General features: G+C 39.0%; 1 protein-coding gene across 2 annotated transcripts in view; it reads right to left on the reverse strand.

Moving 5' to 3' along the window:
• TTC17 (tetratricopeptide repeat domain 17) overlaps window positions 1-19,979 on the reverse strand; it is a 135,892-nt gene that overhangs the window by 98,522 nt on the left and 17,391 nt on the right. For both annotated transcript variants that reach the window (XM_006896754.1, XM_006896755.1), the window contains exons 2-3: window positions 1,629-1,718; window positions 201-370 (exon numbers count right to left, since the gene is read on the reverse strand). In XM_006896754.1, coding sequence (XP_006896816.1) covers window positions 201-370; window positions 1,629-1,718 — 260 coding nt within the window. The remainder of the gene's footprint in view (window positions 1-200; window positions 371-1,628; window positions 1,719-19,979) is intronic.

Raw genomic sequence — 19,979 nt, forward strand, 5'->3', positions numbered from 1 at the left:
AAAAAAAAAAGAATATAGTCTTCTCTACTATTGTATTAAGGTTTTCTTTTTTAATTGATCTGTAAGAATTATGCATGCAGTATATGTATTAAACATGAAAATGTCAATAAACTCAGTTGTGACTACAGTTTACTTTTATTATGGAAATAATTTCTTACTGATTTTAGAAAGGATTTTTGGGGAAAATCATCATTCCTTACCTGATATCTTTGCTCTCCAGAGTTATGTATGTGCCATCATACAGATCCAGGTCCCCTAAAGGCACCTTGGCTTTGATACAGTCTGGATCCTCTTTATTATGTCTCTGTTCCAGTCCTGTATCTCTGTCTTCATTTTCTTCTATGTGAATTTTTTGAGCAACTAACTGTTTCTATTGAGATAAAAGTAAGAATAGATCATCCTGAGACTTTAGTGTAGATACCACTTAAGAAAAAGCAGAATTTAATGAGTATTGAAGAAGTTAGGATCTTGATAGAGACTGAACTGGATCCTCTCTCTCTCTCTCTATATATATATGTGTGTGTGTGTGCGTGTGTGTATATTTTTATATATATATATACACACACACACACACACACACTCTACATAGTTCCTGCTTAATTTCTGGAAAAATTAAAGCAAATACTTATAACTCCATTTATAGATATACTTATGCCGATAGATGTACTAGTTTGAATCTATTTAAGTAAGATTTGGGGTTTTTACAAGTAGAAAATTAATGGCAACTTCATTTAACAGGTATAGAAGCTTTTAGGTAAAGAGCTATGTATGCTGTTTCTAGTTTGGCCATATTTGCTTTGTGAATTTGGAAAAGTCATACCATCCAATGGTCTGAAATTGTTTCTCTGCATTTAGTGAGGATAATAGTAATGATTCCTTCCAAGTCTCAAAGATTCTGATTCTATTCCTGTTATTCCCAGTAGTTTTCTATTCTTATTTTGCAAATGTACTTTCTCTAGCACTTACAATCCCTTAAAGTTTTACAACTTTGAGATTTTATAGGGGAAAACCAACAAAGTTTGCAAACAGTGTTTGTTATTAGCAAAATCAGTTTATGATAATCAATGATAGAGAATATAAAACTCATGATATGTTTGCTTATTAAGTAACATTTTCTGATTTTTAGCACTTACAAACAGGTCAACTTTTCTCCTCAACCCCTATGACCACACAAGAGCAAGATCCCAGCTTTCTGTGCCTGAGAATGAACAATTATTTTCTTACAGTACCAAAATCTTTCTTCTGTTTTATATTTTACTGGAACTCTACAAAAATATCCCCAGAGATTACAGTCACATATCTGATGGAAAAACACTGAAACTTTGTTCAATGATACAGTGGATCTAAAGGAAGACTTAAAAAAACCCAGGTCACTGTCAGTTTGCTACTTTTACTAAATGTCACACATTAAATAATTTTTAAAACAATGTGATCTGAAAATAAAACATTCCTATAAAAGTCAGATAAAGCAGACTTAATAAATACTATGCTTTAACTTTTCTTTGGACATATTTAAAAGCAACCAACCAAACCCACTGTTGTCTGGGTGGTTCTGACTCAGGCTGACTCAGTAGCTTCTGTGAAATACAACAAGTTGCAGCTTCACATCACCTGCCCGGTTGCCTCACCTCTAATTCTTTGAGGTAGTTAACTGTTGTTTCTTGTCTCATTAAAATGACTAAATCATGGGGATGTTTCAAGTTCATTGGTGAATCCACCTGCAGGCAAACAAGAGATGAGTATATAAATAAGGTGCAGAACCCATGATATGGTGTTTTTTTTTAAATTAACAAATTTCCATTAATATCTTGTAAATTACTGTTCAATTACTAATCAATGCAAGGTATTTGGTAAAACTCAAGGGGTTATCTCAAAAGTGATCAATCAGACATAAATTTTAGCAATGGGAATGAGAGATTAAACATCCATATGCTTTGAACTCCCAATGGCAGAGGAAGCTGTTGACTAAAGATTTGATAGGTCTGAATGAAACAATCAAGGGTAGAAGTATTTAGTAATGGATGATAAAGTAACTTCTTAAAGGGATTTAATGGTAGTTTTAAAAAGAAAGAAAGGATGTCCTCTTTTGATAAAATGCACATCCTACACCTGAACAGGTTTGGAATCAATAAAAGGGAAACTATGAAAAAGAAATCTCAGAAGGCTATCTGAGAAGCCATAAAGCAAAGACAGTAGAAAATAACCTGGAGATTTACTACTCAGAGCTCATGTTCCCTGGATCATAAACAAGTGACTATGTTGTTGAGGATATGGGAATAATAAACCTTCATATGCTGGTAGTGGGCTTATAGATTGGTCCTGGCTGTTTGGAGGGTCATGTGACAGCATATATCAAAGTGTTGCAGGAGCACACACTTCTGCTCAGCAAAACTTGACCCTACAGAAATTCTTAAACACACAGGAAAGATTTACAAGATGATATTTACCCCAACATTTTTAACTGTAAAAAATTAGGAATCACTTAAATTCATCAATGAAGGAAGAGGGGATTCTATCATCCAATGAAATAAGATGCAGAAAAATGAGATGTATTGACATGGAAAGATGTGTATAATGTATAGTTTCCAAAACCAAGAAATAATAATGAATGTGGTATAATAATTTGTTTAAATTAACATGTATTTATCTTAGAGACATATCTAACAGAGTAATAACAGATATATAGATATTTCATGGCTATGTTTATAATAAGGGGGAAAAGCGAATACCCCCTCCTTCCATCTCTCCCTCACCCTCTCACTCACTGTCATCAAACTGGAACTGACTCCTAGCTGACCCTCCCAAAGGTTTCCCAGAGTGTAACTCACCCTGGATGAGACTGCCACCTCACCCCTGCAGAACTGCTGGTGAATTTGCACTGCCAGACAAGTGAGTCCGTGGGGCTAGCAGTACAATTCCCTGTGGACTATGCAGCCACAGCTCATGCAGACACACTTATTGCTGTCGTGTACCGCTGAATTGGAAATGGCCCATAGCTGCGCCTCCAGAAGGTTTTCAGAGGCAGTAAATCACACAAGAGAACACTGCCCATCCTTCTGCAGAATAGCCGATGGCCTCAAACTGTGTGCCTTCAAGACTGCAGCACAGCTTCTTGAATTTCAGAAAAATCTGACGACAGTGGCTTTGGTGCCCAAGGGATAAGAGGAAGTTGCTTCTATCTCTAAAAGTGGTAGGTTGAAGTCAAATTATATACGAGTCCTTATGAAATTCAGCGAGCTCCTGTGGTCTAATGGTAAGAAGCTGCACTGCAATTCCAAAGGCACACAGTTCAAATCCACCAGCTGCTCAGCAGGAGGATGGGCAATCTCCTCCTATGTGATTAACTGCCTCTGAAAACCTACCAGAGAGTCAGTTACGGGTCGGTTCCACCTCGACGGGATATAACAACAACAACATTAAGTTCAACTTTTAGAAGAAACTCTTAGGAATTTGCCATGAGCAATTTTAGAGCTAGATTTTTTTTTAATTATTATTATTTGAGTGAGTGTACCGTCAAATCAGATCTGACTAGTACAGGAGGAGATTGTCCCTCCTTCCCCGGCAGAGCATCTGGTGGATTCGAACCTTGGGCCTCTGGGACTGCAGTGCAGCTTCTTGCCACTAGACCACCAGAGCTCCCCTTAGAACTAGATTTTTAACTGCAGAAGATAGTCCTACCTGGATCTTGGTGAATGTGACAGACTATTTTTAAGAATCTGTTTTGCTTTATTAATATGTACAATGATTATCTAGTGGTATTGGGTGACTACAGATAAAACCCCTCTACCTTTGCCAACTCTGACATTGTGCAACTTCCAGAGGAAAGAGATGTTAGTCCAGAGTATCTTCCCCTTGTACTTTTTAGTACAATTATCTGAACACTTCTGGATGATTTTCATCTCCCATCATGTATTAGTATGAATGTTCCCTTCATTCTTCCCTAGCCTTCTTATACTTTACATTAACGGGATTCTAAGTTTAAAAGGCACTAAAAATGTAAACGTTAAGGGCTATATGTGTAGGGCTCCTTTATGAACTACATACATTTATAAACTCTTTATATGAGCTAAAAATCTCTACTGTCAAATAACTCAGCTTAACATTTATCTTCAGCAAAAGCCAAGTTTATCCCTGTAAGATTTTGGTTCTCTTTTCATCATACTTGAAGATATTCCCAACAATCATATGTACTAGGGCAGGGAAAGCTACAGTAGTGGATTGAATAGCATGATATAATGCCAGCTATTAGTCTATACAGCACAGTGGTATGACTGCATTAGACCAAGATTTTTATAGATGAAAATGTCAAAGTCAGAGCCAGTGGCCAGTGATCAAAAAAAGTTCCACATATGGAGACCAAAAATAAGTCTAACAACTCTATACTTCTCAAGTGGTAGGTACTTAGTAGATGACTCTATAGATTATTTTAAAATGAGGTTTGTATAAACCAACAAAAAAGTGGAGATGGAGAAGGGAATGGGGGAGGGTATGACCATCTCCTTTCAAAACACCTGACATATTTATTTCCTGATACTGGGGGAAAGTGTAAGAAGAATGAAATAAGGAGACAAATGAAGATTTATGTTAAAGCAATAAAGGGAAAAAAATCCTCTTAGTTTTAGACAGAAAAGATACTAAATAACTAAAGTTTTATCATATTTGAATAGCAAGAGTTTGGCAAACATTAAACTATGAGGAAGTACTTTTCATTTCCTTAAAGCTTTGAGTTCAGCAAAGACACAGTAGCTATAGTAGTCATAAAGAAGGGAAACTGCCAGCTGAGAGGGGCACATTGCCAATGATAGCTGTGCTTCTTTCTGACGTGGCAGCAAATGGCATGGATCTTTGCCAGGTAAAGGGTGGCTCCAGGAGATGTAGAGCCTTGTGCACATTCTTACTAAGCCATCTTTAGGTTCTTAAATTTTAAGATTATAGAATAATTTTCCTTGGCAAATGTCATCAGTTATCTATTTTTTGTGAATATCTTTCCTCATCAAAAAACTATGAAAGAGGATATGGTTGATAACTATACAAATACTAAGTCCATTCAACCAATAAATATTTGCAAAGGTTCTGAAAGTTTAGGCTCAAAATTTGGCACCTGTGTATTCCTTTCACATATAATGTAGAAAGGAATGGTAATAGTCTTCAAAAGCCTTTTTCCCTTAAGAGGCATATAAAACAGGATTGGATGGCTTGTAGCAGGCTATGACTGATTGGAGGGCAATGGACATAATTTTTTGGGTTTATTTAATCTGTATAGAGGTAGACTTTTAGTTTAGGTCTTCCTCTTTTAATGGTTGGGTTTGAGGAGTCAACCTCTTGCACAGCAGCTAAGCTCTTAAGCCTTTGGGTCAAGGTAAATGCTGTTGTTATGTGCCATTGTTTGATCCATTCCAGGCTGCACCACTGAGCAGTAATCCTTTCTTCAATTGGGGCGTTAGTGGTTGTTGTGTATGTGTATGGATATTAAACCATCAATATGACATCACTGCACTTAAGGATGTTCTCTTCACGATGAATGGACTTGTCAGATGGCAGATTAAACCAGATGACTGCCCAATTCAAAATGGCCAAATCAGTCCATTTCAGCTGACTAATGCCTAGGTTATTGATCATTATGCATTCCATTTCAATTTTAGTAACTTGCAATTTTCCTAGATTCATACCTCTATATTTCACATTCCAATAATTAACAGCTATTTGCAGCTGTTTTTCCTCATTTTGAATTATGCCACATTTACAAGTGAAAGGCATTGGCTAAAAGTTTACTCTGCATGCATTATTAAGAGAGACTCAGTTGGAGGAATCTACCTGCTCTTTTCCAGTCTGAATTCGAGCGCCTTCAAACCTGAGGGTCTCATCTTACGGCACTATATCAGACAATGTTCTCAGACTATTCATAGGGATCTCAAGGACCCAATGTTTTAGAAGTAGTTGGGCAGGCCTGTTTCCTATCTAGTCTGTGTAAGTCTGGGGGCTCTTCTGAAGCCTGTCCATGTCAGATGAACCAGCTGGTATTTGAAACACCAGTGGCAAAGATTCCAGCATCAGAGCAAAATGCAAACCAACAAAGTATAACTGACAGATAAGTGATGGCAAAAGTTGGAAATAAAAAACAACTGGCAGTTGGAAAATACGGCCTTTGTGACAGAAACTAGACTGGAGAGCACATGATAGAATTTTGTATGACCAATGATTAATTCATTGCAAATACATTATTTCTTTAAAAAAAAACAGGAAAAAAAATGGAACATAAACTGTGGTGTTCCCCCCCCCCCAAATTGTAATTATATACATGGATGGCACCCAAAGGAGTAGACAGGAATCAAGTCAACTACAACTGTGTAAAAAGGGGAAAAACTCAGTATCTTCAATCAGAACAAGATCGGGGCCAACCTATGCACCAGACCATCAACAGCTCATAAGCAAATTCAAACTGAGGCCTTTAAAAAAGAAAATTTTAAAAGTCCATAATGTTATCTAGAATCAAAATAGTATCTTGAGTATATCCCACCTCCTGAGACTTTGTCTGACATACTGCAAGTATGCTGCAAGTAGGGACCAGTCCTTGGAGAGAGCCATCGTACTTGAGAAGGTGGAGGAACAGTGCAAGAGAGGAAGACCTTTGATGAGATGGATTGATTCAGTGACTGGGGAAATGATGGTAGGTGTGTCAGAAACTACAAGGTTGGCACAGGATAGAACAGGGATCAGGGCTGTTGTACATAGGGTCGCTATGAGTTGCAAGCGACTCGACGAAACGTGACGACAACAACAACATATCCTACCTGAACTTAGAAATCACATGAAGAATGAATTTGACAAAAAGAAAATGAGATATCATCTCATGCCAGCCACAACAGTGAAGTTCAATAGGGAAGGAAACAACAAATGCTGCTGAGGATGTGGCGAGACTGGAACTCTCATTCACGGCTACTGGGAATGCAACAACCGTGGATGGCAGCCTGGCACTCATTTTCTCAAAAAGTTGGAAATAGTAATTCCATCTGATCCAGCTATCTCACTAGTAAAAATATACCTAAATAAATCACAGCTGTAGCACAAATAGATATACACACACACACCCCTACCCTTGTTTATTACAGCTTTATTCACAACAGTGAAGAGACAGAAGCAGCCCAAGTGCATCTCAACCAACGAATGCATAGAGAACTACGATGGAACACAATGGAATATTACACAGCACTGAAAAAACAATGGCCTTGTAAAGCATACAACATGGATGAATCTGGAAGACATTATGCTAAGTGAAATAGCTTGGTCTCAAAATGACAAATACTGCATTAAAATAGGACTGAGATGAGGCAACAACAGGAAAAGAGTCGGTAAGTAACGAACACTGCACTGGAAGACATGGAAAAGGAAAGGTCTGTCTGAAAGGAATGTATGATTAGGCATTAACATGTTGCAGCACACTTTTTAAATGACGACCGTGCTTAGAAACACATTTGCTGTCATTTGCAGCAACGTGTTAAATATGTGTGCACCCATGTTTATTGCAGCTTTGTTCACAATAGCAAGGAGTTGGAAACAACCTAAGTGCCCATCAACAAACGAATGGCTAGAGAAGCTGTGGTATATTCGCACAATGGAATACTATGCTGCATTAAAAAACAAGGAACTCATGCAATATTATTCAAAATGGTTGACTCTGGAGAACATTATGCTGAGTGAAATATCCCAGTCACAAAAGGACAAATATTACATGATGCCACTGTTGTAGAATGGGACTGTCCTTGGGGTTGGGGAGAGACTGAGTAAGATGGGTTCAATAATGTATACTGCACTGAAACAGAGGAGGGAGAAAACTGTTTAAAAGAGATATATAACTAGGTATTTCTGTCATCACAGGAGACTAGAGCGAGGGCTACATGGTGGAGGGGACCTGGGGGAGGGTTTGTAAAACAATGAAAGAACTTTTCCATAATTTTTGGACTCATGTACTTATAACTTGTTAGTCAAATTTGTGTCTTCTAGGTTGCAACACCCCCATGATACATCTTCAAGGATATGAACATGTACGGCCAAGCACAATCAATAAGAGTGCATCTAAATTCCAAAATCAATCTCCATAATAGTCTATGTGTTTCCTACTGCCAAAGGGGCCCTTTAGAGTAGTGAGAGAAGATCTTCACCCTGAAACCCACAGCGTCCCTTTTCAGCAGGAAGTAGCTAAGAGAATACGCCATCCCCTTTTCCTTATGACTCAGGGTGAAGTCTCTCTCAGGGAGGAGTGATAGGGAATGGCAAAGGACACACTGACAAAGAAGATTAATCAGAACTGGCTTTGACAAGCACTGTGGCATTTGGACAAGAACAAACTGGGAGGAGGGTAGAGAGAATAGTGCAACAATGAATGAATGGAAACCCAAAATCTCTGTAAATGTTTATGAAAATTAATAAAATATAATTATAGAAAAAAAAAATGTGTGACAGTTAACACTCTGGAACAAGAAGTTCATTCCAAAGTGAATTAGGGGGAGGAGGAAGGAAGCAAGGGAGAGGGAGGAAATTGTGTCTCAACAAATTAATGAAAACCCAAGCAAGCTTTCTGTAAATTTTCATTAAAATCACATTTTTTTAAAAAAGAGAATGAATTGTATTCACTGAACACCAGGTGAGCTGTGGGATGTCATCAAGGATAACACACAATCAAAAACAGTGAAAATATCAATAAAAAGTGAAGAGAAAGTAAAAATGGATGTGAGGCAAGACTTTGAAACTTATTCTACAGCATGTTCTTGTTGTTATTAGGTGCTGTTGAGTTGAGTATGATTCATAGCGACCTTACAAAGATCTGAACCCTGTTTTAACCTGTGCCATCCTCACACTTCTGACACACAAGATCCCATTTCAGCAGTCACCTAGTCAATCCAACTAGTCAAGGGTCTTCCTCTCTTTCACCCTCCATCCTTCCTAGCATCATGTCCTTCTTCAAGGAACAGCTCCTCCTAGCAACATGCCCAAAGTATGTGAGGCAAAGCCTCCTTATTCTTGTCTCCAAAGAGCACGTCGGCTGCACCCTCTCCTAGACATATCTGTTTGTTTTCTTGGTCATTATGGAATGTTCAGTGCTCTTCTCCAACACCATAGCTCAAAGACCTCAAGTCTTCTGTCATCCCTATTCATTGTCCAGCTGTCAGACGCATAGCAAGAGATCTGAAAGACTAGGGCCTGAATCAGACGCATCTTAGTCTTCAAACGGACATCATTTTCCTCAAGAATTTGGAGAGGTCCCTAACTGCAGATTTTCCCAGTGTAATGTGTCTCCTTATTTCCTGACTGCTGGTACCAAGTGTCTTGATTATGGATCCAAGCAAGATGAAGCTGTTGACAGTTCCATTTTCTCTCCATTCATTGTGGTGTTGCCTATCAGTCCAGTAGTAAGAATCTTTGTTTTCTTGACATTGAGCTATAATCTATACTGAAAGGTGCATTCCTTGATCTTCTGCAACAAGTGCTTCAAGTTCTTATTTTCCGTAAGTAACTTTGTGTCATCTGCATAATGCAGGTTATTAATGAGTCTCCATCCAATCCTGATGCCACACTCCTCTTCATAGAGTCCAGCTTCTTGAATAATTTGATCAGTATACAGATTAAATAGGTATGAAGAGAGAATACAACCCTGACACTCTCTTCTTAATTTTAAACTATGTAATTTAATTTAAGCCTCGAGCTGCAATACTGAAAGATGCTATGGGAAATATACTGAATGACCCAGAATGCATCACCAGAAGATGGAGGGTATGTACAGATTCACTGTATCTGAAAGAATTGCTTGACACTGAAAAATTTCAGTAAGTACCATATGAACAGGGGCCAATGGTAATAGAGGAGGAGGCGGAATCTGCACTGAAGGCACTGGGCAAAAATAAGGCCCCAGGAATTGATGTAATACCAATTTACTTTGTCTCATATACTCTGGTGTGTGTCAGGAGGAGACAGTGCCTGGAAAAAGATAGCATGCTTAGAAAAAGGGAAGATCATTGAAAAAGTAAAATGGATTGATACAGTGATTGGGTCAATGGGTTCAAGCACTTCAGAGATGGCAATGATGGTAAGGAATCGGGTGGGGTCTCCTTCCTGTTTACACAGGGTCACTGTGAGTCAGGGTTGATGTGAAGACAGGAAGACAGGAACCTAATTACAACTTGTGCCATTCAACTGATTCCTACTTATGGAAAAAACTATTATCCACAATGATTCATTCTCTAAACATACAAAGCAAATAAGGTTTCACTATTATTGTATTATTATTATTTACTTTAATAAATAAAATATGAAACTCTACCCAATGATTAAATTTTCTTTTCATCTGAATACAGATACATGTATTCAATTACAATATCATTAATATCACATGTAAGCAAAATTCTGCTAAAGATTATCCAAAAATGTATGGAAGACTCCATCGACAGAGAACTGCCAGATGTGCAAGGTGGGTTTAGAAGAGGCCATGACACTAGGAACATTACAGCAAATGTTAGATGGATCTTAGTTGAAAGCAGAGTACCAGAGGAATGTTGATCTGTTTCACTGACTATTCAAAGGCATTTGACTGTATGGATCACAACAAATTGTGACTAACCTCAGAACACTTAATTGTGCTTATGTGAAACCTATACTTGGACCAGGAGGCAGTCGTCAGAACAGAGCAAGGAAACACTGCATGGTTCAAAATCAGAAAAGGTGTACATCAGAAATGTATCCTAACTCCATACCATTTAAGTCTGTATGTAGAACAGATCATCTGAGCGGCTGGACTTTATGAAGAGAAATGTGGTAATAGGATTGGAGGAAGACTCAGCAGTAACCTGTCTGTATAACCTGTGTTATGCAGATGACACAACTTAGTAGAGTGGGCAAAGAGAAGAAGTATGGGGGAATGAAGGAAGTTAACATCCTTGAAAAGTCTAAAGCCCCAACCAAAAAGCCCACAAGATGTGCAAAGAACAGAGAAACAATGATCCATCCAAGTAAAAATGAGAAAAGAAGTGACAGTACAAATATTGTTGTTAGCTGTCCTTGAGTCCGAACTGACTCCCAAAGTCACAGCAACCCTATAAACAAGAAAATGCTTTCTGAAGTTCCTCATAGGTTTTCAAACCCTATATCCAGAAAATGTTTAAAATGAACATAAGAATAGAAAATTTTTATTAGCTTGACCCACACCCCTGAAGCAATATGACCATCAAATGAAGTGATCTCACCCTTTCAAATGGTCCAAATAAATTCTTACCCACCCTTAGGTAGGGACCATTTCCAAAACTGCATTTAAAAGCTTGTTCTAAACAGTTCAGCTGTCAAATTGAACCAAGTCTCAAATTAGTGGCCGAGTCGTGTGGCTAGCTCAAAGGCCACGCCTCTGCTGGTCTGACCAGGGCCAAAGGAGGAAACAGACAGTTTCCTCCTGTGAAACTTCCAGCCTTGGAAACCCAATAGAAGGGCAGCTCTGACTGGTTCCAGCTTAAAGGCAGTGAGCTTTAAATTCTACGATTTCTTTCTGAGCACTTATGAATGTTCAGTGTCTCTGTCTTTAAATCTAAGCCTAATTTCAAATTTTCTTTTCTTATTAAAAGAGAAGGATTCCTGTTATCATAAAAAAGAAATCAATATAAGTGATAGAAAGAAGAAAAGTAAAACTATTTCAAACTCCAGCATTCATATGTATCTGCTGCTATCAGATAAAGATCATGCTGGGCTAACTTCTAAATATATACACACATAGCTATGTAGTTACATATTTTTAAAAAATGTGATCATAATATTTATACTATAGTATATCCTTGTCTCCATTTCTTTATCAGACTTATATCCCAGTAAATATTGGTCTTCACCATACTTTTCTATGCTTAGGAGGATATTAATTTCTCCAGGTATTTATTAATCAAACTTTGTGTTTTTACCATTCTCTATTTCTAACAATATTGCGATCATAAGCCATTTTCTATGCAGCTGTCTGATTATTTCCTTCTCACAAAAAGGGGGCAGATATCAGAGCTATTGGTCATTGAGGGCACATAACAACAATATGGATCTATACACAGGGAGATCTATGTGGAAAGAGAGCATGAATGAGCGTTTTGCTTCTCTAGAGAACTCAGCCCAAGACACAGTTACTTGGGGCCTCCTCCAGGCCTAGAAAAAGACAATTTCACAAAACTAGTAGAGCCTCATCTCTGGAGATAAAATGTCTTAACTTTAATGTGTAATATCAACTGATACTTTATTGGAAATCTTTTCTTGTATGACAGCAATAAAACAAAGTTATTACAAACTGTCAGGATTTTAAAAGAATTTTGTTAAAAATTACTTTTTGCTGTTAGATTACTTTCTTTAATAATGAATTAAAAGCCAGTCTCAAGGTGGTAGCATATCAAGCCATCAAAACTGAAAACAAGCTTTAAATGAACACGAATACTGAATCGTGACCAGCACCTGAATTTTCCTGACCTTATCCCCCTATTTCCTAAGGCTTTACGCTGTTATGCTCTGCTAGATTCTTCCATCTCATTTCATTGTTCTTAGAAAACACATTGAAAATAACACCAGTACTTTATGTACACTGTTGTTCCTTGTTGTTGGTGCTGCTGAGTCGCGTGTGACACGCCGTGACCCTATGAATAGTTGATCTGAATCTGTCTGACACATGTGAGTCCACTGCTGCAGTTTCTGCCAACTCAACTCTAACTCATGGTGACCCCATATGTGCGGGGCAGAACTACACTTCAGAAGGTTTTCAAATGCTGATTTTAAAAAAGAATTTCCAAAGGCCTTTTTCTATAAAGGTGTCTCTTGGTGCACCTGAACCCCCAACCTTGTGTTTAGCAGCCAAGTATATTAACCAATTGTAATACTGAAGGATCCCATGTAATCACCAAAATCTTGTGTCATGAAGTTGATTTCAGTACACGGTGGAAATGTTCATAGAGTTTCTAAGGTTACACATCTCACAGAAGTAGATGACCTCATAGTTCTACCACACAGGGGCTGGTGGGTTTTAACTTTTTGGTAAGCAGCCAAATGCCTTAACCACAGTGCCACCATGGCTTGTTCATGTTTTGCCAAGGGTCTGTACAGTTAGAAAAGGGCAAAGAGTCATATGTCTATGAACGAATGATTAGACAGAAGCACTGTGCTGGTTTTGAGGATGCGATGAAAGGAGGCCACAGACCAAGGAATGAGGGCCATCCCTAGACAATGCAGAAGTCAAGGGCATGAACCCTCCTGAGAATCTCCAGAAAGGATCACGGCCCAGGCGACACCTTGATTTCAGCCCAGAAGACCCAGATCAGACTCCTAGTCTAAAGAACTTCCTCTCTCATTCCCTCTGGGTCGATTCTGACCCAAGGTGGACCCTCTGTTGAGTTTCTGAGGCCATAAATCTTAACAGAGGGAGTCTTTGTTCTGAGGAGCTGCTTGTGGATTTGAACTACTGCATAACCTTCTGGTTAGCTCCAAACAACACACTATGCATTACAGCACCATACCTATAAGATAGTAAATCTGTGGTGCTTTAAGTCTTGAAGTTATTACACCAGCAACAGAAAGTAATACAAGCAAGCACCTACTAGGTAGGGGCATAACTCAACAGCTGGGCATTAGGGCTGAAGAAAAGAGATGTGAGCTTGAAATTTTTTAATAAAACAGAATAATTAAATATTTGAAAAAGGACACACTAAAATCAGTGTCCTAAATGGAACATTAGTAGCTACAGCTCGGGCGATGGCAGCCACGGCACCACTCTGGTATTTCATGGAAAGTTCTTTTGTCGTTAGCCACTGTCAAGCTAATCCAGACTCACAGTGTCTCCATATATGCACAGTAAAACTGCTCCATAGGTTTTTCAAAGTTGTGACATTCTGGAAGCAGATTATCAGGACTGTCTTCCAAAAAGTTTCTAGGTGGGTTTGAACACCCAACCTTTTGGTTTAGCTGAGCACCTAACCGCTTGTGCCATCCACAGAGCTGGTCAAAGCACCTTTAGATTTCTGTGTTCTCACAGTTCTCTTTTACTCTCTTGTTAGCACAGGCACAATAATCTAGCACGGCAGAACTGGAAGCAGAACTACTCAACTACAATTTCAAATGTCTAAAGGAGTTTTCCACCACTCACCTATCAGTTTTGCTGTATTGTGGTGGTTTGTGGATTGCTATGATGCTTGAAGAAATGACGACAAGAACTGAACAGAAGACGTCAAAGGTTAACTTCAGAAGACAAAGTATTATAACAGAATATGCATAGACCTAAAGTTAGACAAGCAAAAGAAAACACTCCTAGCATTTCTCAAGCTGAACGAACTAAGGAATAAATTTAAACCTGGAGAAGCAATACTGAAGGATTCTATGGGCAAAATAATGACTCAGGTAGGAAGCATTAAAAGAAGATGGACAAGGGAGCTCTGATGGCCTACTGGCAAGAAGTTGCACTGCAATTCCAGAAGTACGTGGTTCAAATCTATCAGATGCTCTGCTGGAGAAAGGAGGGGCAATCTCCTCCTGTACCAGTCAGATCTGATTTGACGGTATACAAACACAAAAATAATAATAAAACAAATTAAAAAAAAAAAAGAAGAAGATGGACAGAAGAATGGGCCAGTGAACCATTTCAGGAAGACATAACACATGATCAAGAACCAACGACACTGAAGGAAGAAGTGCAGGCTGCACTGAAAAAATAAGGCCCCAAGAAGTGATAAATATCAATTGAGGTGTTTCAGTTAAGAGCTCCAGCTCTAGATATACTAGCTCTATGTTTATGCCAAGAAATTTGGAAGGCAGCTTAACTGCCAAATTGACTGGAAGAGGTCCATAGTTACCATTCCAAAAAAAATATTACCCAACAGAACAAGGAAATTATTTAAAAACAAACAAACAAAAATATCAACAATATCACATACAAGTAAAATCTTGCTGAATATCCTACAAAAAAGGCAGAAACAGTATATGTACATGGAACTGACAGAAATGTAAGCTGGATTCAAGAGTGATGGAATGAGGGATATCACTATTGCTATCAGATGGATCTTCGTTGAAAGCACAGTAGACTAGAAAGATGCTTACTTAGGTTTTAATGACTATGCAAAGGTACTAGGCTGTGTGGATCATAAATTATGGATAACATTGAAAAGAGTAGGAATTCTTAATTATGCTCATGAGAAACTAGGACATAGATCAAAAAGCAGTTGTTCATACAGAAAAAGGGGACAATTTAAAATCATAAAAGGTGTGAGTTAGGGTTGCATTTTCTCTCTATACCTAGTCCATCTGTATGTTGTGAAAATTATCCGAGAAGCTAGACTGTAATTAGAATGTGGCATGAGGATTAGAGAAACACTCATCAACAATCTGCCTTATTCATATTGGTTTAGGCTGTGTCACACCTAAACCTTATAGTGAAAAATATTTAGAGCGTTTACTGCAGGAGATCAAAGACAGCCACCTCAATGTATATCTTAACATCAAGAAAATAAAAATCCTCACCAATGGACCTGTAAGCAACATCATGATAGATGGGGAAAGACCAAAAGTTATCAACTATTTAATTTTGCTTGGATTCATAATAAACACACATAGCAGCTGTCAAGAATCAAAAGTTATGAAGCACTGGGCAATGCTGCTATCAATGACCTCTTAAAAGTGCTAAAGTGCAAGGACATCAGTTTAAAGACTAAGGTGTGCCTGAAGAAGCTATGGTATACTCAATTGCTTCATATTCATGTGAAAGTTTGACAATGAATAAAAGAGACCAATGAAGAGCCAATGTCTTTAAAATGTAGTGCCAGTGGACAGTTTGTAATGTACCATACTGTTGTTATGTGCCATCGAGTACAGCTCTAAGCCCTGCTTTATCCTATGCTAACCTCTGACACACCTAGCCCCATTACCCCAGTCACTGAATCAATCCATCTTATCAAGGGTCTTCCTCTCTTGCACTGTCCCTCCACCCTCCCAAACGTGCCCAAAGTATGTCAGACCAAGCCCCAGAATCTTTGCCTCCAAGGAGCAGCCTGATTTAACCCTCTCCAAGGCAAACCTGTTTGTTCTCCTGTTAGTCATGGTATGTTCAACACTCTTCTCCAGCACCACAGCTCAAAAGCATCAATTCTCCTTCTATCAGCCCTAGATATTGTCCAGCTTTCTGATGCATAGCAAGTAATTGGAGAGACTATGTCCTGGATCAGGCGCACCTTAGCCTCCAGACTGACACTGTTGCTTCAGTAGGGTGGAGAGGTCCCCGATAGCAGGTTTTCCCAATGCAATTTGTCTTTTTTTAAAATTTAATTTTTTTTTTATTTTATTATTTTTTGTGTGTGTGTACTGTCAGATCAGATCTGACTGGTACAGGAGGAGATTGTTCCTCCTTTTCCAGCAGAGCATCTGGTGGATTCGAATCTCTCCCCTCTGGGATTGTAGTGCAGCTTCTTGCCACTAGGCCACCAGAGCTCGCCCCAGTGCAATTTGTCTTTTAATTTCCTGGCTGCTGGTACCAAGAGTGTTGATTGTGGAGTCAAGCAAACTGAAGTTGTTAACAATCTCAATCTCTTCCCCATCTGTCATGATGCTGCTAATTGGCCTAGTGATGAGAATCTTTGTTTTCTTGATATTGAGCTTCAATTCATACTTAATGCTGCAATCCTTGACCTTCTGCAGCAATCGCTTCAGGTCCTCCTCAGTTTCAGCAAGCAGGGTTGTGTCAATGTACCATAAACTTCCAACGAAAAGCAAATATATCTGTGTTGGAGGAAACAGAACCAGAGTGGTCCTTAGAGGCAAGAATGGTGACACTTCATCTCACGTACTTTGGGCATGTTGTCCAGGTAACCTCAGTCTTTGGATAAAGATATTATGATAGAAAATTTGAGAGTCAGCAAAAAAAAAGACCCTGAAGAAGATGGAATGACACAGTGACTGCAACAATGGGCTTAAGCATGGTTGAAATCATGAGGATGGCACAGGACAGGTGATGTCTTGACCTGTGTCCATAGGGCTGCTACGAGTTATAATCTACTTGCTGGTAAAAAGTGACTGAAGCAATGGGCTCACGTGTGTTTAAGATGGTGAGGACGGCACAAGATAAGTGTTCAGATCCACTGTTCTTAGACTGACTATGAGTCACAGTTGGTTTGCTGGACATAAAAACAACAAATACAAAAGAGCTTAGCTCTGGCAGCATAGAGAATAATGTGTCCAGCTGTCAAGCAAGAAGGTCAACAATTCAAATCCACGGGCTTCTCTGTGATAGAAAGACAGGCAGTGTTTTCACACAATGGATCACAGACGCAGAGACATGGTGGAGGGCTGCTTTGAGTCAAACCTGAATTGATGCTGCTGGTTTTGAAAAGCAGGGTCATTATTTTGTTACTACAGCTATACATACACTGTTTTATTGTACTTTGCAGATACTACTTTTTGGGGTTTGTTTTGCTTTACAAGTTGAAGGTCTGTGTTAATCCCATTGCAAGCGAGTCTACTGGTGCCATTTTCAACAACAATGTGCACACTTTATATCTCTGTCACAATGTAGTAATTCTCACAGTATTTCAAACTTTTTCATGATGTTATTGCACAATTAATAGACTACAGTATAGTATAAATATGACTTTTATAAGCCCTGGGAAACCAACTAATTAGCGTGACTTGCTTTATGTTGATATTTACTTTTATTGGCGTAGTTTCGAACCAAATCTGCAGAATCTCTGAATTACTCCTGTATAAAAATAAATTTCAGTTAAAAAGAGTTTCTCAAAGTGTTCTCATATTCTCATAATTACACAAGGAAGCTGTTCCTTGACTGGTTACTATTAGCTTTTTTATTACCTTGTAGATGTATATTTCCATAACAAGGAGAAGGGAGAATCCAAGCTTTACCAGAAACTAGTCATTAACCATCCTCAGCTGTGACATAATTTCAACCTCCTAAAAGCAACCTGAATTTCAACGTAAAATGGTCAGGTCTGTCTGGCAGTTAATACATTTTAGTACAAATGAAAACATTCTGTTTCATCAATCTCTTGAGAGTTCGGTTAATATTCATCCTCAGAGAGTGACTTATCCTGGGTAAAATGATAAAATCAATTTAGTGACTATGAACACCACAGACACACCCCCTACATCCATGCAGAGCTCATGCACTTCATGAAGCCTAGTTAATGATCATTCTCTTTTGGGGTTCGCTTCCCTCTTAAATGAACATATTTGCTTTGTCTGCAAATGTAAGCCAGCTCTAGACAGCATGGAACACAGGGCTGAATGAAGACTTGCACCATTAAAGTAAATGCTACTACTGTTATGTGCCAACAAATCGCCTGAGACTCACAGCAACTCCATGTACATTAGCTCCGAAACCTACCCTATTCTGAGCCAATCTCACCGTCTCTGACAGCCCTCAATTCCGTTTCTCCAGTCACTGAGTCACTCACTCTCATTCTGGCTACTACACATGTAAACAAACATTTGAGTGCATGTGCACACGTGCATACACACATCTCTCCCTTATTTAGTCTTTGGAGCTCATGAGTCATGACAGGCACTGGCGTTGCTTTCCTGAAAGCTGCTGCCTTCATGGAGTGTGATTTCCATGAAGTCACTGTGTGTTTCGTGTGGAAAGATTAACATCACACAGAACCAAACTAAACCAAACCCAAAACATTGAAAATCTACTGCCGTTAAGTTGATTTCCACTCACAGTGGCCTGTAGGACAAAGAAGAAAGAACCTTTAGGGTTCCCGAGGCTGTAAAGCTGTAGGGAATCGCATTGCTTCATCTTTCTCCTCCTGAGTGGCTGGTGGATTTGAACTGCTGCCCTTTTAGTTAGCAACCGATACTTAATTTAGCACACTACCAGGGATCCTCTCATATCACAGGGCTAGTAACAGTAAGTACTATGAGGGACATAAAGTCGAAGAAGATCCTTGCTATTGTCAGGTAACCAACATGTCATCTCTGGCTCCTGGTGACCTTGTGTGCAGGGCAGAGGTGCTCCACAGTTTTGCAAGGCTGTGAACTCTTGAAAAGAAATCATAAGACCTCTCTTCCAAAGCATCTCTGGGTGGGTTCCAGCCACCAACCTATCAGCTAGCAGTGGAGTGCTTAACTGTTGGGCCACCTAGGAATTCCTTATGAAAAGTTGTTCTGTAACACTGAGTTAGAACTGAATCATACAGCTGACCCTCTGGTAGGTTTGCAGAGGCAATAAGTCAAATGGGAAGTTTTCTTTCTTCCACAATGCAGCTAGTAGGTTTGAACTGCTCACCTTTGGGTTGGCAGCACAATTCCTTACCCATTGAGCCACCAAAATTCCCATAAAAGCTAGAGAGAAGGCAAAGGGAGAAGCAAGTATAAAGGTTCGAAGGCAGGAAAGAGCTTGATCTTCTGAAGACCTGAAGGTCAATATCCAGAAGGTTAAGGACATGGTATTTGAGGCTTGAGAGGCAGCCATGGCCAGGTCATGGTCATTACAAGAACTCGCAGGCCATAGAAAAGACTACAGAGTATGATGGGGAATCATTGAAGGTTTTCTGATGTGTTCAAAGTAGTGGTAACAATCAAGTTTCTGTGTTTTCCAAGATCACTTTGCTTGATCTTTGGAGCATGAACTCTGGAATAAGAGTGGAAGAAGGGGGACAAGTTAAGAGGCAACTCTACAGGCTCAGAAGAGAGAGAGAGAGCAGCCTGTGAACTAGGTTACAGACATATAACTGAACATTCTGAAGTGCAGAGCTATTTTACTTTTTATTCCCTTTTTTTATTTAATTTCTTTATTTTTCATTTCAATGAACATTTACAGAGATTTTGGAATTCCATTCACTCATTATTGCACCCCTCTCCCCACCGCCCCCACCCCCCATTTGCTCCTCTCCTTCAAACACAAAAGAAAAACTCCCTCATTGGTACATAATCCCCCACACACATCCCCCAATCCCCAAATATAATCCACTCTGCAACCCTCATTC

The sequence above is a fragment of the Elephantulus edwardii genome, unplaced genomic scaffold, assembly GCF_000299155.1.
Source record: "Elephantulus edwardii isolate Elephantulus edwardi_28Jun2011 unplaced genomic scaffold, EleEdw1.0 scaffold00189, whole genome shotgun sequence".
Taxonomy (NCBI): domain Eukaryota; kingdom Metazoa; phylum Chordata; class Mammalia; order Macroscelidea; family Macroscelididae; genus Elephantulus; species Elephantulus edwardii.